This window comes from Amblyomma mixtum, chromosome 3 (assembly GCF_055824585.1).
Source record: "Amblyomma mixtum isolate Tamu chromosome 3, ASM5582458v1, whole genome shotgun sequence".
NCBI classification, from domain to species: domain Eukaryota; kingdom Metazoa; phylum Arthropoda; class Arachnida; order Ixodida; family Ixodidae; genus Amblyomma; species Amblyomma mixtum.
Window position 1 is genome coordinate 225,097,218 of NC_143014.1, and position 24,726 is coordinate 225,121,943.

General features: G+C 44.2%; 2 protein-coding genes across 11 annotated transcripts in view; one reads left to right on the plus strand and one right to left on the minus strand.

Moving 5' to 3' along the window:
• The window catches only part of LOC149353843 (uncharacterized), a 615,886-nt gene that overhangs the window by 287,185 nt on the left and 303,975 nt on the right, over positions 1-24,726 (minus strand). The gene's annotated exons all lie outside the window — the stretch shown is intronic.
• On the plus strand, positions 1,225-23,765 carry LOC149353860 (uncharacterized). 10 transcript variants are annotated; one of them, XR_016291099.1, is made up of 7 exons: positions 1,231-1,352; positions 9,728-9,917; positions 10,024-10,194; positions 17,807-17,862; positions 19,250-19,409; positions 22,254-22,357; positions 23,013-23,765. XR_016291099.1 is itself a non-coding variant. In XM_089582914.1 (4 exons), exons 1-3 carry the CDS (start codon positions 1,323-1,325, stop codon positions 22,313-22,315), a joined length of 252 nt encoding a protein of 83 aa, XP_089439040.1. In that variant the 5' UTR covers positions 1,303-1,322; the 3' UTR covers positions 22,316-22,357; positions 23,013-23,765. The 10 variants fall into 10 exon arrangements, 1 of the variants encoding a protein (XP_089439040.1); XR_016291104.1 differs by lacking the exon at positions 17,807-17,862 and adding an exon at positions 9,390-9,635 and having other exon boundaries at positions 1,285-1,352; XR_016291102.1 differs by lacking the exon at positions 17,807-17,862 and adding an exon at positions 4,407-9,635 and having other exon boundaries at positions 1,304-1,352.

The following is a 24,726-nucleotide window of genomic DNA, read 5'->3' on the forward strand; positions in this document are numbered from 1 at the left end:
GTTCCGACCTTGTACTCCTATCGCGCCGTCTGAGCACCGTTTTTGTTCGAAAGGAATGAATATCTGCAAATTTCTGAAGCGAAGTGCTAAAATTAGGCTCTCGTAATGACAACAACGTGTTTAGAGACGGTCAGGTGGCAAAGAGCGCTGGCGCGCCGTGCTGCGGAGAGCGAAAAATATACCGTTACTTTGTGGCCAGACTTTCCTGGCAAGTAAATGTGGCCAGATTTTCTGTGATAATGAACGTTTTCATCAATAAATTTGTACCGTGTAAGCACTTAAGCACTAATTATTTTTTAAAGTTGTGCGTGATTACAAGTATAACAGAGCGCAATGTTAAGATGTATTTTGTTGTTGCCAGCGCTTCGTTAAAAAATTACACGGTGGCCAGATTTTATTGTACATTTTTAAAATTTTTATGTCACATTCTAACATAAAACTATTATGTAACTTAACTACGCCAAAAAATTTATTAAGCTGTTATAATTTAAAACATCATTTTTGTTTTATTCTACCAATGTAGCTAGACTGCAAACAAAGCCAGTGCCATGTTCGGCTTATAGACATCCTGCGTAATTTTGAACATGATTCTGAACGAAAACTGGTATTGAAGTAGAAGCTGGAGCTAACACCAGGTAAAACCAACTACGATCACGTCTCTTGCGTCAGAAACCTTCATACGTGTTGCGAAACTCCAGACCTCATCATCGCTCCCGTCTGTACCTCATTTGTTCAGCAAACATTTTTCGACTGAATTCATCGATTCCTGTGTTTCAGTGTCTGCTCCCGTCATTCGGCACGCCTCGGACCGCCATTAAGTAATGTCACCGAATAAAAAAAAAAAAATAACATCGTTCTTCGCCCTCGCTAAAATGTTCAGCTGTTCCTGCAGGGCAGCACATTCAAAAGTGCTACAATGTACTGTCGCAAGTTTAAAGGTCTTGTGAGCAGGCGTTTAGGATGAAGCAAATGCAGTCACTTCATGATAGCCTTAGCTGCTTATGTGCCATAAAACCCAACACATTTTGTTTTTCATATTTCATCACATCCGGATGTGATGGAATTCGAATGAAGCGACCTAATGCCAAAGCACAGCTGATTTTGAACGAGCACACAGTTCTGCCACCGACGCGACTCAGCACAAACAGTTACAGCTATGCAGTTATACCCAAAGCGAAGCGTGAAAAGGCATATTCGCCAGTAGCGCCTCGCAACCGCGCCTTACAGACTTGCCAGCGCCGTTCAAATAACGCGCGCACCACATAGGTCACGTGGCAGGAGGATGACCCCCGCCGACCCTGACCCTCGATTTCTGCGGCGAGATGGTCGCAAGCCATGCCCGGATATCAACTGTAAGTTTTCTGCTCAGGTTCTGTCACCATGTTCCGGACTTTCATTGAACGCGTGCCATGTCATTGTGTTTGGAAAGTCCGCTCAAGACCACGAGATAAGCATCCGAGGATTTTCAAAGGGATACGGAAGCAGCTGAATAACGAGTGTGTTTTTGAAGAAACGACCTCATGTTTCCGGGTCATAACTCATAAGTTAACTGCTGAATAGATCTCGTCAGTATAGGATAAAATCCCACCCGTTCAGTGGTGGCATTCGGCTGCTGATCCCAATGTCGCGGTTTAGATCCCGGCCGCGGCGGCCGCATTTCCGTGGAGGCCAAATACCAAAAAAACATCCGTGCTCTCTGCGATGTCAGCGCAGAAAGCACGGCTTAGCAGCATATTTTTCTAAGTTCGGCCCTACTCTAATAAACTCGCCCAATCCTCAGTTCTTCTAATGAACTACTGAACTTCAGATGTACTTCGATCAGCACCTTGTCGCCGCGCAGGAAGGTCCGAAAGGTGCGGAAAAAAGTGGCGCTTGCATACAAGAATGTCATGTGAGGCAGAAATATTGAGTAGGAGGGCACAATTAATTCACACTTGCATGGATGCGGGTGTGTGAACGCTGCTGGCATTCTTTTAATTTAGTCACCCAGTATCTCAAGTATATGTTCACCCTGCCATGCATGTCCTCCTTTGAACCACCTCGGATCAACACTAGGTAGCGGCAACAAGGACTACTTGCATACTCCATGAAGAACTGTTTAAATTAAAAGCCATTGCCTAGTTAAAGTGCGCTATGTCAGCGTGCCAGCATGTTATGTCTTAGGTCATAAAGTGAGCAAGCGAAATTTAGGTTACCTCCATCAAGAACACTGCATCCTCATGCAAGGAATGTTTTGAAACGTAGACCTTTCTGTGGAATGACAGAGTACTATGCTAAGATGGTAAACTGGTTTTTGAGGAAAGAAGTTCATGCCTAGCTTAGCCAAACTATGGCAATTCTTTGCAAAGCTCACTCATTTGTTCGGGCAAGTGGGACAACTGACAGATTCAATGATGTCAAACTCCTGTTGTCTAGACACTCCCATTTTCAACCCTTGGAATATGGCAGTCGCAGTAAGATGCCTCTGGCGTTAAACTCGAAGCTGTTCTACGTAAGCAGAGAGCTTCTGAAGCAGTAAGAAGTGCCGCACTCAAATCGAGAATGTTCCTGGAAGCAGAAAGAAAATATTTGATGGGGGAACATGCTGTAAATGTTGAGGCGGAGGTGCCATGCACAGAAGTCGATATTCTGCCAGTAACGACAGACAATAATAAGAAAGCTTTATAAGCAATGTGAAGGGGGAAAGTGGTAGGTGAGGATTTGCATTTCCGATAGTTGGGGATTAAAGTTAACGCAGAATTTTTAGTAATCTTCGATTTGCTGACGACACTATCGTTGCTAAAATGAGTAACTCATGGGGTAGATCGCAGAGCGTGACTGAGGAACTAAACTGGCCAAAAAACAGAAGGATTGGTGTGAAAAGAAGAAAACTATGAATATGAAGAGATCTAAATATTAAAATGTTCAAAAGTCTAGGAGGCAAACAACAGTTTACGATAGGCAGTGAAGCATAGGCAATGAAGCACTGGAAGCGGTAAGGAAATACATCTATCTTGGGCAGGTATTCACCCGAGATTATAATCAGGAGAGAAATACATCTATTTTGGGCAGCTATTCACCCGAGATTATAACAAGGAGAGAAATACATCTATTTTGGGCAGGTATTCACCCGAGATTATAACCAGCAGAGTGAAATAGCCAGAAAAATATGAATGGGGTGGTGTGCATTTGACAGATACTCTCTGGTCAGCTTACCAGTATCCTTCAAAAGCAACATCATCTTGTCATCCAGGAAGGGTGTAAGCTCAAGAGTTCTGAAAAGGGCAGAGTGGTTGGGTCAGGTGACAAGATTTAAGGATATCCAAGCCCAAATCAGTGAGAAATGGACAGGGCATACAATGAGGAGATAAAAGAAGGCCCTGTAGGGTAACAGAACGGGGGAGGGCAGGCAGTCGGTCAGTCGGTCAGATGGCACAGGACAGAGTGAAATAGAGGCCATCAAAAGAGTCTTTTGTCTTGCAGTGGATGTACTTAGGCTTATAATGATGATGCTGAAAGAAATGTGAAGCACTTCCATGCATGTGCACCAGTCATGCTACCCATTCACTCTATGAGCACTACCATCAAGCTATCATCATCAGCCTGACTACGCCCACTAAAGTGCAAAGGCCTCTCCCATGTTTCTCCAATTAACCCTGTCCTTTGCCAGCTGCGGCCACCGTATCCCAAACTTCTTAATCTCATCAACCTATCTAACTTTCTGTCACCCCCTGCTATGCTTCCCGTCTCTTGGAATCCACTCCACTGCCCTTAAAGACCAATGGCTATCTTGACTTCAGAATATATGCCTTGACCAAGCCTACTTCTTCGTCTTGATTTCGACTAGGATGTCGTTAACCTGTGTTTGTTCACTCACGCTCTCTCCTGCTTCTGGTCTCTTAACATTACACCTATCATTTTTCTTTCCATAGCTTGCTATGTTTACCTTAAGTTACACTGAACCCTTTTCGTTAGCCTCCACATTTCTGCCTCATAGGTGAGTACCAATAAGGTACAGCTGCTGTATACTTTTCTCTTGAGTGATATTAGTAAACTGCCATTCATGGTCTGAGAGAACCTGCCATATGCAATCCACCCAATTCTTATTCTTCTAGTCATTTTCCTCTCATGATCCGGATCAGTGGTCGCTACCTGCCCTGAGTAGACGTATTCGCTTACCACTTCCAGCACCTCGCTACCAATTGTGAGCTGCTCTCTTCCCTTGCGAGACAATTGAACAATGCTTTGGTTTTCTGCATGTTAATTTTTAGACCCAGCATTCTGTTCTGCCTGTCTAACTCATTCATCATGCTTTTTAGTTCATCTCCTGATTGACTTAGAAAGGCAATGTCACAATCAATGTCAGCTAATCACAAAGAACTTAGATATTCTCAATTAACTCTTATCCCCAACTGTTTCCATTCCAGGCCACAGAACACCTCCTGTAAAGAGGCGGTATAGCATTGGTGAAATCGTGTCTCCTTGCCTGACACCATCCCATATTGGAATATTATTGCTGACTTTATGGAGGACTATGGTGGCTGAGCACTCATTATAGATATCTTCCAGTATTTTCCATGGCTCTTCTGCACCCTTATTTAGCAATGCCTGCATGACTGCTGAGGTTTCCACTCAGTCAGATGCTTTGTAATCAATGAAGGCCCTATATAGGGTTGGTTATATTCTGCGCATTTCTTTATCACCTGATCGATAGTATAATATGGTCTATTGTCGAGTATCCTTTAAGAAAGCCTGCCTGATCATTTGGTTGATTGAAGTCTAAGGTTTTCCTGATTGTATTTGCGATTACCTTAGTAAATACCTTGTACGCAATGGACACTAAGCTGATCGGTCTGTAATTTTTTTAGTCCTTGGCATCTTCTTTCTAGTAAATTAAGACAGTGTTAGCATTCTTGCAAGCTTCTGGTACGCTCGAGGTCACAAGGCATTGCTTATACAAGGTGGCTAGTTTTTATAGCACAATCTCACCTCCGTCCTTTCAACAAATCTGCTGTGACCTGATCCTCACCAGCTGCTTTCCCCCTTTACATTGCTCCTAAGGCTTTCTCTACTTCCTCTTTCATTACTACCATCAAGCTAGTGCTGTAAATTCCTACTCAAGGAACTGACTCATTAGAGTTGCTTTGTGCTGCAATGGACTTCTGTGCTATGACTATATCATAAAGTATCGCATGAGATCCAAAAACCAGGTCACTGACGGATTTTTTTGCCTTCCTCTCCTAGCAACAAAAGCCAAAGTTCAAAGTAATTGAGTAATCTTGTTGAGTATGCATGCACAACAAAAGCAAAGTTCCAAAAGGCTGTTGATGAGGGCAACAGTATCCAGCAAGTCAAAGAGCATTGCTGATTTCGGCCAGTAACTAGTCAACTTGCCTTTAAAATACAACCTTCCTTTCACGTTTTGCAGGAACTCTTTCCTACAGGTGACTTAGTACGTTATTCCAGACAAATCGTAGTCTTCTCGTCACTGACTGGTCAACTTCAATTGCCTCCAATGCACAAGGCCACCCTGAGATTGTACACACTAAGGCTAGGCTCTGAGACTGCAGTTCTGGTGGCAAGCGATGGGCCGACAAGTTCGATAAAAATTCGGACATTGGTCCATGTGCCAAGAGGCTGGCAAGACATGAAGCCATCTGCTGTGCCTCTGCAACGCCAGAAAGTCCCTGACAGGAATTAGCAGTACATACTGTTGGACCATTCACACAAGCTCCATATACGACGTTGGCACACTCACTCATGAGTGCACTCATACGCCTCACTCACACTCATGTCTGTGAGTGTAAGTGAGTGGTCATGACTGTGAGTGGACGTGAGTGTGAGTACGAGTGAATGGGTGTGAGTGTGAGTGCAAGTGCGTGGTTGTGAGAGTGACTGCGAGTGAGTTGATTTGAGTGTCGGTGGTCATGAGTGTGATGGCGAGTGAATGGTTACGAGTGTGGATGGCCATGAGTGTGAGTGGACATGAGTGTGAGTGCGAGTCAGTGGATGCCAGCATGGGTGGCCATGAGTGTGAGTGAGTGGATGGGAGTGTAAGTGGAGATGAGTGTGAGTGAGTGGATGTGAGCGTGAGTAGAGGTGAGCGGACATGAGTGGCAATGAGTGGACGTGAGTGGCAATGAGTGGTTGTGAGTGGTCGTAAGTGGCAATGAGTGGATGTTAGTGGTGGGTGGACGCGACAGCGAAGTCAGTCGCGTATTTACATGTTGTCGACAGCTGAAGGAAGCAACTATTCACTACTGAGGGCGCTTGAGGCAGCATAAGGTGTCATGCCAGTGTCTTTGGACAACAGAAACAGAGGATTCCACTGCCATGGGAACGGCAATCTTTCGTCGGTTTTGTAGTTCACCGTTGCCACGGGTGCAGGCCCTTCACGGATGCAATGGGCCGCTACGAGTTTTGTGAGATCCTTTATCGAATTTCGCATCGCTAGTCCTGAAAATATAAATAAATGTCTCTTGCCACGCTCCCTGCACGGCTCGATCTCGTATGCACTAGGGTTACAGTGCTTACTGTTGAAACAGAGACTGTCCGCTTCTCAGCAATAACTACCGTAAGGTGGGATCTGGAGTGCTGCAGTGTGTACATTGCAGAGCCCTGCTCTGGCCGTAATTAGTTGATTAGGCAAAACCCACGCGAAAACCTGACCTACTTGGACCAGCTCTTGAACTGCACTCTGCCTCAAGCCCAGAAACAACGCAAAAACCAAGTGCGCTTTTTGGTAACACCAGAGGATTCTTGTTTCTATCATGCACTTGAAAGAGCCCAGCGTCACAAATCAAGCATGCGGTTTTTATTTTTTGTAAGCATACATCACACATCGCGATGCCTTTGATGCTCAAGAAGATATCCAAGCTATGGCAAGTCAACAACTGCATACAAGCTTCCGCTGTATGTATGCAAGGCGTGGTTCTGATTTATGGAGCCTAATCTTTGGCACTGGGCGAGTGAAATCGAAATGATCTTGTGAAATGCGATTTTATTCATTTTTTTGTGTTTTCTGTACAGTAAGAGGATTAACTTCTGTTTGCCCGAATCGATTTCAGCAATCCTACCCGCACTGATATCTGGACAGCATAAGGTATCCTTTGAACCGGATACTACAATTTCCTCTAAGAACTTCTTTATAGCACTTTTCCCAGTAAAGTCCTATCGTTTCAGAAGGGCATGCGCTACAAAATGGCTCACAAATTAGCTGCATGCGCATTCTTCCTCAAAGGACGTTGGAGAATAATCTGGTGCAAAGTAAGCACCCCCTATTACCACGCGGATGCGCAAGTGGTCTCTGCACGCACTGCATTCAAAAATACCTGGCTAGTTTGTAAAGCCACCTTCAGACAGGGATTATGTGCAGTGCAGAAAATGTACTGCATCGCAGACATGTCCACAGATCAGTCACACATAGTAAGCTTAGGAGGTTTTGTAAACGGATTGACAATGGCAACTACCCCTAGCATCGTTATTATGCGGGGAAATCCTCTACTTGCGGCCAATTCCAGCCACTACTCTTTCCGTGAGGAAATCACTCGATCGTTTGAAAAACATGCTCCATTTTCCATTCCGTGAAAAGTATTCACATTCGCCACTTGACTGCAGTGTGTTCATGCAATTACCGAACGTCATTGTCAAAGAAGGCCAAATATTGGTAATTTAGGCCCCATCCTAGACTATTGTCAAAGCAAACTCATCAGTGTTACTTAGACACCGTCATTGGCGCGTGCACAAAGGAGTGGGCTGCAACCCCCCCCCCCCCAATTGTCTTAACCCCCAAATCGCCAAGTAATACATTTACTCCGTCGGGCCTGTTCCGTCATTGTTTCAGTGCAGTGCTGTGGCCAAGCAAGTTTTTTAACAGCCGAATACCCATGATGTTGTTTTCGAAGAACTGTTTACTTGCCGGGTCATTTTGAGGCAATCTTTCAAGGTTCTTTTTTGCAGTGACAGTAACCAAACAATAAATTTGTCACATTTTCTGGGGTCTAGAGAGAATGGAAATCACTCGGGAAGCGCAATGTTACATGAATGCTTCAGCGACGCAGAGACTGCCTTCCTCTGCCGGCACTCACGTGGTGAACACGGGAGAGGAAAGCCTCAGGGTGCTTGCGAACGTTTCAGCAAGAAGACTGCCTTCGTCTGGGTGAAAACAAGACCTCTTGGGGAAACGCTGGCAAGCACCCTGAAGCTTTCCCCTCTCTTGTTCACATTTTGAGTGTCAAAAGACCAGTCGCTTAACCTCTCTATACCATATATTCCTCTGCCGATGTTACAGATTAAAATAAAAACTACTGCTGAATAATATCTTGTATATTTTGCAATTCCAACACATGGAAATAAATGTTTTATAATCATTCCTTATCTTTGCTCTCCGTTTTGGCTGTAGGGCCTAAGTGAGAGAGGTTGGGGGGGGGGGGGGCACTGTGCTGAATCTTGGCTCATTCTCGTGGAGAACCCTGCGTACGCCTAGGAACGCCGTTCAAAAACGTGTCTAGGCATCTTAGCTGACGCTGAACAGGCACTCATAGTCTCAGAAGCAAGCACAGGGGCACACATGCGTACATAGCATTCGGTCCATGGAATATGCGTGATGAGAGACCACTTTCTTTGAAACTGAAAATTGGCCATCTAGCCCAACAAAGCCTGGGCGGCTCATCACCCCATATTTGTGACAGAGGCTATGCTAGGGGAGCCACTGGGGCAGTTGCTCATCCCATATGTTGTCAGTAAACAAGGAAAGAATGAGAGTGAATGAGAGTGACTGGACAAGAGGGTGAGTGAACGGTTGTGAACGCAAGTGAGTCGCTGTGAGAGCGAGTGGTTATGAGTGTGAGTGAGTGGTTGTGAGTGCGAGTGATCTTGAGTGTGATTAAGTGGTTGTAAGTGTGAGTGGATGTGAGTGCGAGTGGCCGTGAGTGCGAGTGTGATTCAGCCACCTCTCATGGTGCCGAGGTATATACGTACAAGCATGCTATACCTCATGCCAAATATTTCTAAAAATGCCCTGAGGTCAGGTCAATCTCTCAGATTAGAAACAAAGAAATGAGTGAATTTTCCCTCCAAGTTCTTGTAAGGGAACGCTACCTTAATTAAATTTATAATGCACCAAGGTCCACAGTTTATATCTTTCGAATTCTCAAGGTTTTCATAGCAGCATATGGCATCAAACTTTGTCACTCTTCACTCTACTATAAGCAAGTGAATGGCCAAATTTTGTGATTTAACTGCATCTTCAAATCCTTTATTTAAGCTAGCCGCACTGGAACAGCGTCCGCTCTAATCACACATTGTTTAATACCCGAGTATTTACGGGGGCACTCTGCACACTACAACTAGAATGGCAGAACCAAATTAGCTAGAACACGGTTTCCATCCTTTCCATTTTTCTTTGACAGGGGCCCACATGAGGCATTAAACATGAAAAAGCATAAATCAGAGGAAAGCATTCACTAGACAATACACAGCCAAGCGAAGACAAGTAAAGGCTCCCAACATTCCAGTTTATATCAGCCAAAGCCTGCCAACTATAGTCAGCTTCAATGGAGACCGGTTTTTTTCCTGAGCAAGGAAGGTTGAAAGACAGGAAGGCCCTTCCTCCATTTCGACAAGATGGAAAATGAAAAACCGTCAGGCTAACAAAGGTAACCAGGAGATCTGCCAATAGTTCTGAAGAAATTGATCTGAACGCAATTTGGAAGGCAAGTTTAATGATCTTGAAAAATGTGCATCGCAGGTACCCCCTGCTGCCACCATGTCCAGGGCATCCCACGTGCCAGACACTTCAGCACATTTTTCCTCTGGGATTCCAGAGGCCCAGCTGAACTTCCACATCTTTGTCAAATTCGCCTTGCGAAGGTCATTTCACCTCTGAGGCATCTGGACTCTTATCATCAGCGACACCACCATCACCACTATCTAGTTGAGTGAGTGATATCGAACTGGGAGCACGTATTCTGCTCCTTGCAAGTAAAAAGCACAGTTTTGTGACAGCCAGCACTGTCGAGTCTCAACCCAGTGCCTTCTTTTCAGAAAAATTAGGTGCTTCCCCTCAGTGCTCTCGGCTGCTACCAACAACTCAATGCCACTTTTTTCTGGAGCAAAGAAGGTCAAGGAGGAAATGCCATCCAGGACAGTGGCTTGAGGGCTATGCATATAATTTCAATGAACTCCATATGAAAACAACATGAGGGTCATTCTGAGGTATGGACAATACTAGCTATGACATAGTATGCTCTCTTCTTGTGTCACGTTTGCTATGGGTTTGATGAACTGTATGTTTGCAGCACGTCTCTGCAACGTAAACAGGCACACCCAAGGAGTTACAATGATGCATTTGCTTTTCAGAAACATTTGCAAGCGACACTGTGTGATGTTATTCCTATGACTTCTCCATGCTGCCTGTCACTGAAAATGACTGCAGGGTAGCAATTTTACGCTGGCTAGTTGAGTACTGCGTCCTGTGAAATAATATGTTCCACATTTCTTCCACAGTTAAAAGTCTTAAATCAGGCCACATGGTTTGCTCTTCTGCTATGTAGTGGAGACCTTTCAAGCTGTAAATCTCTGCAAGGTATGGATGATCCTCGTCCTCACTTTTGAAGGCCTTTTGGTGTTAAGAGGCTCTGTATCTGCACTGCTTTAGGGCTCGAAAGCAAACCATGTGGCCTGAAGACTTTTGTCTAAAGCTGTACATATAAAAAAGGGTGTTTTTCTGCTATTTCCAGCAATGCATATTCACCAAGTCCTTAAGGAACACAAATGGAAGTTCAACAGTAGCCATGCAGCATGTCAGAGACAAGCTCTACACTACTTCATGAAAGTGCATTTGTCTTTTGAACTTTTCTCATGAACTTTGCAAATTACAAACTCAGCTTGCCTCATTAAATTATATCGCTCTTATACAAGCATGTAAATTGTAATAAGGGAGTAATTACTCATTGGCATCCACCCAAGCGCAGCCATACGGCTACAAAGGAAAGCTATACAGCTTTCTCAGAAACTTCGTAGTTAAAGAAAAATTCGTCCTGGTCCGGGGTTCAAACCCAGAACCACCGCCACACCGGAGCAGTCGCTCTACCAATTGAGCTAACCGGGACGGCAAGCTTATGGTAGGGCGAGAGCGAATTGATCAGTAACTCGAAATGGGAAGAGTGTAGGTCAAATGTTTAGGGGAATCCCCGAAGGTGGAGTAGATTTGTAATAAGGGAGTAATTACTCATTGGCATCCACCCAAGCGCAGCCATACGGCTACAAAGGAAAGCTATACAGCTTTCTCAGAAACTTCGTAGTTAAAGAAAAATTCGTCCTGGTCCGGGGTTCGAACCCGGAACCACCGCCACACCGGAGCAGTCGCTCTACCAATTGAGCTAACCGGGACGGCAAGCTTATGGTAGGGCGAGAGCGAATTGATCAGTAACTCGAAGTGGGAAGAGTGTTGGTCAAATGTATAGGGGAATCCCCCAAGGTGGAGTAGATTTGTAATAAGGGAGTAATTACTCATTGGCATCCACCCAAGCGCAGCCATACGGCTCCAAAGGAAAGCTATACAGCTTTCTCAGAAACTTCGTAGTTAAAGAAAAATTCGTCCTGGTCCGGGGTTCGAACCCGGAACCACCGCCACACCGGAGCAGTCGCTCTACCAATTGAGCTAACCGGGACGGCAAGCTTATGGTAGGGCGAGAGCGAACTGATCAGTAACTCGAAGTGGGAAGAGTGTTGGTCAAATGTTTAGGGGAATCCCCCAAGGTGGAGTAGATTTGTAATAAGGGAGTAATTACTCATTGGCATCCACCCAAGCGCAGCCATACGGCTACAAAGGAAAGCTATACAGCTTTCTCAGAAACTTCGTAGTTAAAGAAAAATTCGTCCTGGTCCGGGGTTCGAACCCGGAACCACCGCCACACCGGAGCAGTCGCTCTACCAATTGAGCTAACCGGGACGGCAAGCTTATGGTAGGGCGAGAGCGAATTGATCAGTAACTCGAAGTGGGAAGAGTGTTGGTCAAATGTTTAGGGGAATCCCCCAAGGTGGAGTAGATTTGTAATAAGGGAGTAATTACTCATTGGCATCCACCCAAGCGCAGCCATACGGCTACAAAGGAAAGCTATACAGCTTTCTCAGAAACTTCGTAGTTAAAGAAAAATTCGTCCTGGTCCGGGGTTCGAACCCGGAACCACCGCCACACCGGAGCAGTCGCTCTACCAATTGAGCTAACCGGGACGGCAAGCTTATGGTAGGGCGAGAGCGAATTGATCAGTAACTCGAAGTGGGAAGAGTGTTGGTCAAATGTTTAGGGGAATCCCCCAAGGTGGAGTAGATTTGTAATAAGGGAGTAATTACTCATTGGCATCCACCCAAGCGCAGCCATACGGCTACAAAGGAAAGCTATACAGCTTTCTCAGAAACTTCGTAGTTAAAGAAAAATTCGTCCTGGTCCGGGGTTCGAACCCGGAACCACCGCCACACCGGAGCAGTCGCTCTACCAATTGAGCTAACCGGGACGGCAAGCTTATGGTAGGGCGAGAGCGAATTGATCAGTAACTCGAAGTGGGAAGAGTGTTGGTCAAATGTTTAGGGGAATCCCCCAAGGTGGAGTAGATTTGTAATAAGGGAGTAATTACTCATTGGCATCCACCCAAGCGCAGCCATACGGCTCCAAAGGAAAGCTATACAGCTTTCTCAGAAACTTCGTAGTTAAAGAAAAATTCGTCCTGGTCCGGGGTTCGAACCCGGAACCACCGCCACACCGGAACAGTCGCTCTACCAATTGAGCTAACCGGGACGGCAAGCTTATGGTAGGGCGAGAGCGAATTGATCAGCAACTCGAAGTGGGAAGAGTGTTGGTCAAATGTATAGCTTTCCTTTGTAGCCGTATGGCTGCGCTTGGGTGGATGCCAATGAGTAATTACTCCCTTATTACAAATCTACTCCACCTTGGGGGATTCCCCTAAACATTTGACCAAGCATGTAAATTGCAGGAGTGGCACTGTCTGATCATTCTGTCGTATCACTGTAAATGTCTCTGATCATTAACTGCATGATTGGCTTCTATCATATCAGCTCTTCTTCGCTTTAAATGCAGACATGCAGTTCAAGAAAGCATTAGCTCAACATGGCTGTTGTTTGTCGCCCATGTACAACGTGCAGTCTTCACATGCTTGTTTCTTTCATGAACACATAATGATGTGCTGCTGATATTTGCACCCCTCCTTTAAGTTTGCACCATGCCAGAAGAGAATGCCCACAATCTAGCATATGGCGTACTAGTCATTTTGACATTTCTGCATGTTCACACGGACCAAAACATGTTATGAGGCAGAAGTGAAAAGATTTGGCCTTATATATGGATAGAATCAAGCGTACTGTTACCAGTTTAAAATGTAAATCTAGTTTTCTTTGGCACAGCAAATCAAGTCAACCCAGAAGCAGATTCCTCAAATGAAACTAGTGCTATAAGTGTACCCCAAAACATGGCATCATTATTGTCATTTTTATTATAGTTACGTCTACCACCTAACAAGGCATTTCCCCCTGGTCTCTAACAGCCATGTGCTGCACCATCCACAGCCAGCCTATCCTTGCAAATTTCCTGTCATGTCCCTGCATAGGTCTACACCACTTCTCTCTTTAATAGTGCATCATGGTTTTTCTTTTTGAGAAAGCTTGTAATACCTTACTAGTATTCACACTGTCCTCGAAGCGTCCTTTAACACACATGATAAGTTGTGCTGAAAAGCACTGCTGCCCTTCTGTCGACAAATGAAACAGCAACAGCCCTCACACTATGGCACTAAAATATCAATGGCCTAAAAATGTCAAGGGTCTAAAATATCAGTTTTTGGTCCCTTTACGTTCAATTGTATAAAGTGCAAGAAAAAGTGGCTACATAGTGCCGTATTAAAGTTCAATACTACTTCCATTTAGTCACTCAGTCTTCTGTGCTCATGTCTGTTTTATCCATACTGGTAGGTTAAAGTGGAACAACACTAACTTTCAGGATGGCTGACTTGGAGCAAGTTGTCTTACTAGCATCGAATCTTATTGTTTAGTCAGCTTGATTGTCACAGTGTGTGCCCAGCTAATGGTGAAGCAACCAATTTTTGGAGTTTAGAATCCAGGATGAACTCGTGTTTTAAAATGCAGTCGGTGTGAGTGCGGTTCCCGGCATGCATTTCTTACTAGCATAACAGATTGCAGACCCGAACACTGCGTCAAAGAAAAGGAGAGAAGGTTCAGAGAGCTTGTGTGATATTCTCTATCAGAGGACTGTGCCACAAAGTAACTAACAATGCATAATCTTAATCAAATGCACTCGCTGCATAAATGGAAGCTTAAAATAAAACACCAGCTGACTGGCACAGCACGTGTGTTGTTCCAATCCACAAAAGCTGACCACCTTTCTGTCACCTCATCCCCATCACCAGTACTACTTGATGTAAGCTTTTGGAGCACATTCTTGCAAATTATGTTCAAGAGGTTTTAGCACATCAGAATGTGTTGTCATCATATCAGCATGGCTTCACAAAAGGACTGTCTACTGTTAATGATTTGGTTTGAACCATGCATGAATTCTCCAGTGCACTTGATGTGTCCGGTCAAGCAGACATTCTTTCTTTATATTTTTCTAGGGCCCTCAATAAAAAAAGGCTCGCAGTAAATTACTATGTAGTATATAAATTTGAATGCCTTGGACTACCTTTCTTGATGGTTAGATATTTATCTTACCACTAAAAGCCAGTTGATAAAGATTGAAAACAGCTCATCCCAACTGCTTCCTGTTACGTCTGGTGTATCCCAAGGCAGTGTTTTTGGTCTGTTAATGTTTGTTATCTATGTAGTAGTCAAGCACGCTTATAACAGACATGACTGTCACTCACCATTCATTCCGTATAACCCCATGTTATGTGTCATAACTCACCAACTTAAAGCTTCATCACCTCTGTAATACATTTGTTGTCCTTTTTGATTAAATGACTAAACCGTTGCAGCCTTGTTTCTTGAGTTTTCTTTTCAGCACCTGTGACTTAGATCATGCCTTGTATTTGTCTTTTCTGAACTCTGTTCTTTTTTTCCACTCCACACCCATCTCAGCATCCTCATTTCTGCTATGTTCATCTTTTGCATGCTGGCGGTCATTAGTTGCGGTGTCACTTCAGTTCCATACAGCATTTATCACGACTGTGCTGCAGACTTAACCTTTTCAGCTTAAGTGGCAGTGTCTGGTCAGAAGGTACACCTGAAACAACTTTCTACTTCTTCCCTGTGTTAGCCTTTCATCCTGTTTAGATTCTGTAGATGACTTTTGCTGCTATGTCTCCCTCTCCACAACTGCCAAGCCAAGGTACTTGAAATGCGTTGTTCTCTTCATTGTAGTAATGCTTTGTAGCCTTATTTCTTTGCATGTGAGATCTCCCGGATTAAAAGTCTTGCTTCTGCTGATTCCCAGGCCTTGCTTTGCTAATGTTTGCTTCCAGGCCACCAGCTTTGCTTCTACTCTTTCCTTGGTCCTTGAGCACGTTGCAATATTATAAGCTTACAATGTACTCCAAGGTAATTCTCTAAGCTCTATGAAGACATTCATCACTCTACTGAGGAGAGGGCTCAGTGCAGAACCATGGTGCAGTCCTACTGTTGCATCAGAGCTTCCAGTTTCGTCATTGCAGCTGCAAACCTTTGTCTTTTTGCTGATACATTTCATGAATAAGCCTCACATATGCCTCTGAAACATTCTCTCTTGTAGCTAGGCTTTCTTGTGCTGTGCTTCGATTGCCAAAGTCCATGCCAACAGGCAGTTCTTTATTTTTTGAACGCTGCATCACTACTGCACCCCTGCTTCGGCACCTCTCGAGCCAAAGCCTGCTTTGAACTGGCACCATATGAAGAATTGCGTACCAAAGGATTCCCAGCTCCCTGATGATAAAGCTTTGGTGAAGAAAGGCCGCGGATCTTTTTGCCAAACTGTCAATGTGGCTGATGGCATTTGCATCGTTAAGTGGGTTGACAACAAGACCATTACGTTCGCTTCTTCGCACATTGGTGAGGAGCCAGGAGGAGAATGGAAAAGATGGTGCAAGAAGGAGAGAGTCTATAAGGATGTGCACCTCGGCCGGCTATCGTCAAAGAGTACAAGAAGGATACGGGAGGCGTTGACCTCTGCGATAGAATGGTGAGTCTCTACCCAAGCAAGGCAAGGACGACGCGCTGGACTGTTCGTGCTCTTTGTTTTCTTGCGGACGTGGCTGTAGTTAATGCATGGTTGCAGTATAAAGAAGACTGTCAACTCCTATGAGTTGCAAGCAAGAACACACTCAGTCTACTGGACTTCAAACTGCTAATTCCTGATGATTTGCTGAGAGCAGAATTGGATGTTGCCGCCGACGACGATGAGCCACCACCGAAGTTCCCTGCCAGTAAGACAACAGCATTGCCTCCCGTTTCTTTACGGACAGCCGGGGCAACACACGTACCTGAAATTTCATTACAGAAGTCTGCATCGAGGTGCCGTAACCCCTCCTGTACTGAACGCACGAAGCTTCGTTGCACTCGCTGTGACATTTTTCTTTGTATAACTTCTTCAAGAAACTGTTTTAAACAGTTTCACACCTAGAAATAACCCTGAAGGGCACAAGAAATGCCTTATATGCTCATTACCCATAATCTCTCATCATATTGTTTTTTTCATCCACTGAATCCCAATGTGCAACATATTGCACATGCTTTGGTAAGCAAACCAAAAATAGTACATCAATAAAACTTTATCATGATAAGACAGCCTCAATGGTCTAATGAACACGTATTCTTGATCTACATGTAAAAATTCGTCACTCGGGTCGCACGACGTTATGTGCATTGAGCATAATGTCATTGTATATGTGAGTTCAAAATAGTATATCTGTTTTTTATATACTGCTATAGTCCGTTTGGCGCTGTTGCCATTTCTTTTTCGGCCATGCCGAAATGCAAGCCGAATGTTTGGAAAAGGGCTCGGGTGGAAGTGAACGCGTGTTTTGAAGTTTCAGTTCACTAAAAAAATGTGTGTTTACTCAAAAAATGTCATCTGTGAACAGTTCGATGATTTAAAAGATATTCAGTGCTTTGACAGCAGCCTAACCTAAGCTAGCAGAGAAGCTCTTGTAAGCTGGCCTTTTTTTTTTGTTGTCATTTATCTTTGCTCTTCCATGTGCAATTAGGCATTTTGAAGGATCCACACAGGCGCTGAAGCCTAATGCCTTCCAGATTTTTTGTACCAGGCCTACGAAGTGCTTGTTTTGAATTGTTTTTTACATGTATTAGCGCCTTTTAAAGCACTTGACCAGTTTGGCTTGGTCACAGTTTCTGGTACGGTGCTGATATTTCACCTTACCTTTCTTGTAGCACAATCGTGTTTCCATTTTCGGTTTTAACTCTTGTTGAAGATGATATACTTATAGCATTTTACAAATGCAGTTTAGGGCTGATGTACTTCCTTGTTTACCTTCAAGGTATATTGTTTTTTTTTGTTAATTTGTGGCTGCCAGTGGTACAGTACCAGCAGCCCTAATTAGAGCACTGCACGGGCTCAGGCCGGCCCGAAAGGTCGGGCCGGAAAATGTGCTCTTTCGCCGGACGCCGGCCCGGCCGGGCTTGGGCCCATACATAATAGAGCTGCGTAGGGCTTTTGATTCATTATTGCACAGTGAAGTACAGGTGTGGCGTTCTAGCAGTGACTCAGATGGAGCAGTGCATGTTGTTGGTGCAGAAAAAGCTACACAGCATAAAATATTTCCATGGCTTCTTTCTAAGATACCATAGTGCTACTTTTTTGTTCTCGCAGAGAGACGTACAGTTCGTTTGTGGCCCAAGTAAAGTCACTCACAGTGCTATGTTGAAGTAAGTTCGGACGAGCATGCCTGGCCGTGTTTAACCCACAAGAGAATTTAGAAAGAAAAGGTGCGAAGTCTAGCAGCGGGCAACATTACAGCGGGATTCTTAGTGGAGCATTGTAATTCCTGACACACAGCTCATGCGCATGAGTGCATGCGCCTAATAAAATGCGCAACACTGCTGGCTTGCTCTGTTTCAGCATTCAGCGTGCATGCCCCGTCTGATCTAAGAGAAGGCGCTCCCCATCAGCTCGGTTTTATGTTACCGCTCATGACGAGACACTTGAATTTTCTATAGAACCACCACAGAAGGACCTCATTCAGTTGCTCGAGAGGTAGCGGTATGTTCCAAGACAGTATTTGTTTGTCTGCCTTTGCTTCCCCAAAACACATCTGTACCCTACGAGTACCCTGTACCCTATGAGTAATTACTCCCTTATTACCTACGAGAAAAGACATCACAGAAGAGCATGTTGGTTTCGCACACTTCAGATCTTGAAACACAAACTGCGCAATAAACAGGTGCATTTGCTTTTCGTCTCAGACGCACGCCTTCCTTGCAGTAATGATGTTATTCATTGCGTTCCATAGAAATACGCGCCTTGAGGCCATTAATTAAAGCCGCAAAAGTATGCTCATCAAATGAAATTAATCTGTATGGCTTTGCGGGTGTTTTTTTATAGTTAGACATCACGGGCCGAAAAAAATGACTGACTAAATATCCAGAAGCAGTATAGTTTATTGTGCATGCACGTGACCTCTTTCATTTCGCTCTTGGAACTGTGGAGCTATTGACAAACAAAATCACTCAAGAGTGCGATCCGCCTCATCTTGCGTTCTTTTTGTGCTTACCAAGCAAATTTTTTAAAACTTACTGCAATATGAGTGCCTTTGCTGGTCTCATCTTGTATTGTCGATGACTGCTTGGAGACAGAAATTTATCTCCTGAGTTGCTGCCGGAACAGGCCCAGGCTCATTTCGACCTTGGTGGGCTGGGCTCACTACAGCGTTAACGTGGCAGGCTCAAGCCTCAAATTTCGACCCGTGTGGTGCTCTAGTCCTGATGTCATTGCTGAAATTCTTAACACTGCTGCTGCGCAGTAGTTACGATGTTTAGTTGCCAATCTTAAGGTCACGGGGCAGAACCCCGCCTTGGCGACTGAATTTTTTGCGCAAAACTTCTTTTCCTTAACTATGAATGACAACAGTTTCAGCACGCATAAACTAATAATTCACATTGAGGCTATCTGCTGTTATGTGTACTTATTTTTAGGTAATGTTGCAACCGATTTTGATTCAAATGTTAAGGTGTTCTTGCTTTTTTGATGTTGCGTGCGCTTGTGCTCCTAAGAAAATTGTGTTTTAAAAAAAACATTTTTATTTGAACTTCACAGGTTCACCAGTTCTTCAGCATAGGAGGAGTAAATGCAGAATCAGGCACCAGGAGAATCCTGTGGACCATAATGACAGGAAAACTAGCGTCATCATTTTCCTGGCGTGGAAAGAAGGGGAAGCACCCTTTCAGCTGCCTTACTGTGTCCAAGTGCATTGTTGGTAAGTTATCAAGCCAAGAATCTCAAGGTCAAACAACAATTTTATAAATTTGGCCAACTATGTGAGCCTGTGCAATGTTGGCATGGGCTAAGATGTGTGCATTGCCTTTTTAAATAATAGGGATGCAAACTAGGGTGCCTTTGCACATTTCTATGATCTGGTAATGTATTTCTAGGTATTACGACATTTGGGATCTTCGGCAGTGGTGTCTGTATACACATGGGTTCAGTTGTTATTACTACCAGGGATCTTGTGGTACTACTTGGGCGTGTTGGTGCAAACTACTACTACTATCCATGTAGCCGGATACTAGCCATGTAGGCTATCGGTCCAGATAGTTTGTACAAAGTTTCCTTGGATGAGCAAATAAAGAGTCTGATTGATTGATCGAAACTTAATGATTAAAGCAGCCTGTGTCCCAGTTAGTGATAATTTAGTTTATGCAATGAGTTTTTTGTGCTGTGTATAATTGAAGCTAAGACAAATGCTAACCAGGCTGCTACATATCACAGATTATGGAGGTTGTGTGAGAATTTTAATCACTGCATGGAGAGACAAAATTGTTGCACCCGGCTGTGGTAGCTTTGTGGTTAGGGCACTTGACTGCTGGTCCCAAGGACATGGGTTTGACCCTGGCCACTACAGCTGCTTTTCAATACAGGCGAATAGCAAGGCACCTGTGGCCCGTGCAATGTCAGTGCAGGTGGAAGAACTCCAGGTCCTTGAAATCCCTGGGGCCCTGCATTCTGGAACCCCTCATAGCCTGAGTGTCTGTGGGATGTTAACCCTATAAACCAAACCAACAAAATTATAGCTGGGGAGCTCAGAGTTCATTAATCGGCTGTTGATCATAATTTACACATTTGTCCTTATTTTTGTTTCCTATGTGCATTGCATGATTTCTGCTTGTCTACATTACTGTAGATATGTCCCTAACAGTGTACTGCCGTGCTCATTTCAAATGACCCCCATATTCAGCAGGCTGCCAGAAAGATGTTTATGTAAAAGAACGCCTTTTGTGCCAGACTTATGAAGAAAGGTAATTTGTGAGCTCAAAGCTGACAAATTAATATTGTTTTTATTGTATGAGCAATACTGTGCCAGGCTTCGAGCTGTTGCGTAGCTCCTGGAAGCGGCAGAGGTCAAACAGATGGAGCGCTGTTGCCATAGCAACCGTTTCAGCCGCCCTCCACCAGGCGGCAACTTTTCACGGCTGCACTGCCGCCGCTGCCACAACAATGAGCGCAACGTGACATGAACAAAATGGACTTTCAGCTCATACTGAAACTAGGCCAGCATACCTTGCAGAAATATCTAAAAACATGCTAATATTACTAGTATTTCATTCCTAGTTGCTGCATTAATGAAGGATGGTTGGTTGGTCTATGGGGTTTAACGTCCCAAAGCGACTAAGGCTATGAGAGACGCCGTAGTGGAGGGCTCCGGAAATTTCGACCACCTGGGGTTCTTTAACGTGCACTGACATCGCACAGTACACGGGCCTCGAATTTCTCCTCCAAAGAAATTCAGCCGCCGCGACCGGGATCGAACCCGCGTCTTTCGGGCCAGCAGCCGAGCACCATAGCCACTGAGCCACCGCTGCGGCTGCATTAATGAAGGAGGCTTAAAGCAAATGAGGTACTGTATTTTCCAGTGTATAAGATGCACCCTTGTATAAGACGCACCCGCCATATAGGCGGGCTGTCATTGAAAAAGTTGGTATATAAGACGCACCCGTGTATAAAACCCACCCCAGTTTACTCTTGTTAGGCTAGTGAGACTTAAACATGCTTGCGCGACTATCCCGAAATTCACCATACCTGTGAAAAATTCTTAAGGAAAGCTATGGGATCGAAAAAGGCAACACTCACGCTATGCCCGCCCACATTTTAGAAAAAAGAAAGAAAAACGAAAGAAATGTCCCATATGTCGATAACAACATTTTATTTCTACTTAAAACCTTCGGAGTCCTTATCTTCGGATGCACTATCAAAAAGTTCGCCCATTTCTGGAGGCAACGTGGGTGAAACATTCTCTTCGCTCAACGTACGTACTACCTACACGGAGCAAAGTTGCAAAGTGTGGCTAATAAAGAACGCCGGCTTGTCTTAGCTTGTCTTGACGATAGCGAGAAGCGCGATTGTCGCCATCTTTTGGCATTTCACATTACTTTTGCTTAGGCCCTCCGAAACGGTTGCGTGTTTGTGATCCCGGAAGTCGTCATCCCCGCCGTTTCAGGATAAAGTCCACCTAAGAAAAGTTGCGCACGGCGGTCCCCATATTGAAGTATTAGCCGTGTTACAACCGCGTCACTGGTAGTAAATTTTTTTCGGTGAAAAAAGCTTGAACATGAACCTGAGTAATTTCTGAACTCACAAAAAAAAAACCGAAAAATTCGCATATAGGACGCACCCTTGTATAGGACGCACCAGCATGATTTCTGAAAAAAAAGCGGCGTCTTACACACCGGAAAATATGGTATCTCGATATGACGATGCACACCTCGCAAATCTTTTAAAGAAAGCTGTTTTCTAAGAAGCCATTTGTTAATGGTTACCAGTGTTCTCTACAAAAGCAAATGCCACTGTGAAATGTGTAGGTCATAGGCTGCTTGCACTGGCCACAACGCAAGTTCAATGTGTCTTGGCACTAAGCCTGCGTGACCACCATTAGAATCTGCGAGGAGATAACTCACATGAAAATGACGCATGCTCCTAGATACGTCGCCACTAGTAACCAGAAAACCCATGTTGGAACTAGTGCCAACCTCCCCGCTTTGCTAACTTTAATTTTTTTGCTGGAAAAGACAAAACCCGCTGGCACATTTTTCCTTTATTTTTTCAGATGCTGTTAAAGCAGTGTTCACCTGCAGTAACTTTACGGCAGAAAGTGCCATCAAAGACTAGTTACGCCACGGCCCTGCAAGGCACAAGGACAGCTTGGGAAAGGTGGGTTCAGTGAGATTTTGGGTGTTCAGCAGTTGCTTATATGCAAATAAATACTTGGAACTTGGCTATGCGCTGCTTTAAAGTGAGCTACAGAATGGATTCTTATGGTTTAACCTCTAGGTTCAAGGAATTGGACAAGCACACCTTAACAGACAAGGGAAAAAGTGCCATCATTGCACTACACTAACATACAGGACACAGTGGGTCAGTGCTAGCGGGTGCCGCTTCTTGATGGAGGCTAAAAGCAACGCACCCATGTGCTATATGATGGCAGTGCGCATTAAAGAAACCCAGGTGGTCGAAATTTTCAGAGCCCTGCACTGCAGCGTCTCTCACAGCCTGAGTCGCTTTGGGACGTTATACCACATAAACCAAATAATCTTCCTTAATTTCATCTTTTCCCTTGAAATGTGAACACTGTTTGCACCACTTGCTTGTTTTATGAGTGCTAAAATGCTCACAACTCACATCACAATCTACTTAGTTAAAGTTGCAAGTTAATTACATTAGGTTATGCTGAAAGGGCATGAAAATGAAAACACTGAAAGAAGTCTAAAGGTACTCTGTAAGCTTTCATTGCACTCCCAAAAAAGCAAACTCGATTAGCTTGCTTTGACCCCCGATTAGAATACTGAAATGCATTTCGTTTATATAGCTTGCGCAGGCCGGCACCCAACTGGTTGGCCCCAAGTGAGAGGACTTCTTCAGGCCAGGCCAATGTTCTGTGTGTGTATGCATGCCACGTGTGTGCTGTGTGTGAGCCCTCATCTTAAGTACCCAGGCCATCTCAGAGAGACTCTGCCAATGTACGTGCCATGTGTCTGAAAATGGCACCAGCAATGCTGGGGCACTTTCTTTGCATTTTAATTCTTTCATGATTTTAATATCCTCTATTGTATATTATGAAGAAAAGCAAATAGTTCTGAATTATGATTTAATATTTATTTCACTCTGAGATTGATGTCTTTATTACTGTCTGATCTTCTGTGCATTCTTGTAAGGACTGCAAGGTATTTTTTTGCCTTTATTATTAAGAATTTCTTGTTTTCAAATTTTTGTCTTGTCTTACAGCTGCAGACCGTTTTTTGTAACAGCCCTTTTCCTTGGATGCCCTTCTTTGCTTTGTTTAATATTTTATTCGTTTTAGTGCTTTCAGATTTCATTCTCAGGGCTTTAGTTTTGTCTTACAAGTGCAGACCATTTTGTGCGACAGCTCTTTCCCTTGATGTGTTTTGTGCTCACTCTTCTAGTCATTTCTCTGAGACAGGTTTATCCCATCATTTTTGTAGCCATTTCTTTTTAAAGTTCAAGCTTATCAAAGTTAACTTCAGCAATACTTTCCAATTATTAGTTTGATATTCTGCTTGTTTTGTTGCAAAGTTTCAATAAACAATTGTACACTACCTGATCGACCTGATTTTGCTGCTCGATGCCATTTTAAGCAATATTCTAATGCATGGTTAGTTCATCTCCGATTTTGCCGTGGCTTGTTAAACTGCCCTCCTACACATTCACATGTGCTTGAAAAGAGACACGATTTTTTTAAGCACAATCTGATTCAAAATTTAAAGGCAGCTAAGCTCATATTCCAACTTATGTTCATTTATAAAATATCCCTGTTGGCTAATCATGTGTAGCCAAAAAGCATGCAAGTTGGGGTATATTGCCCCTGGTTTTTGTGTTGCTTCAAAGCAAGATCGAGCTTCCAAGATGAAAACGCTTAGCAGAAACCGTGGGTCTGAAATGGCTAGTCGTTATTGCCGGCAGTTATCTGGCTTCTTGTGTCAAATCAAATTACAGGTCTTTGGCGACAATGACAGTTACAGGAAGATCAGATCTAGCATCCTTTGGCTTAAACTGAATGTCTACAACAAGTATCAAAGGTCCATAGGAAAGTCCAGAGTACGTACCAGATTACAGTTCCGGATGAGCTTCCGATGGTCCACTGCACGTTAGTACAATGTCATCCGGACAAATCTGGATATCCACTAGATGTGTCAAATATCCAGTGCTCTACATTTTTCAGGCATCCAAGGGATGTTTGTGGTTTACTGGGACGTTGTTTGTAACGCTTCGTAACGGACCACGGCTTCTGTTGTATACCCCCTAAATGGCTTATATAAACCTAATACAGCTTTCGGTGTAAAATGTTGGCGGCCACATTCCACTTCCGCTTCTTGAGGCTGGTGCTTGGCCAGCGTAGGGAGAAGGAGTGCACGCATGCATGTCTAATCCGCTTATCGCTCCTCCAACCTTGATCTTTGTACGTGGCGATAAAAGCGGATTAGGCATTCCCACTGTCATTTGCCTTGTTAATTTACTGACACTGCTGGCCAGCCAGTAGTGAACTAGATGGATTGGAAGTAGGC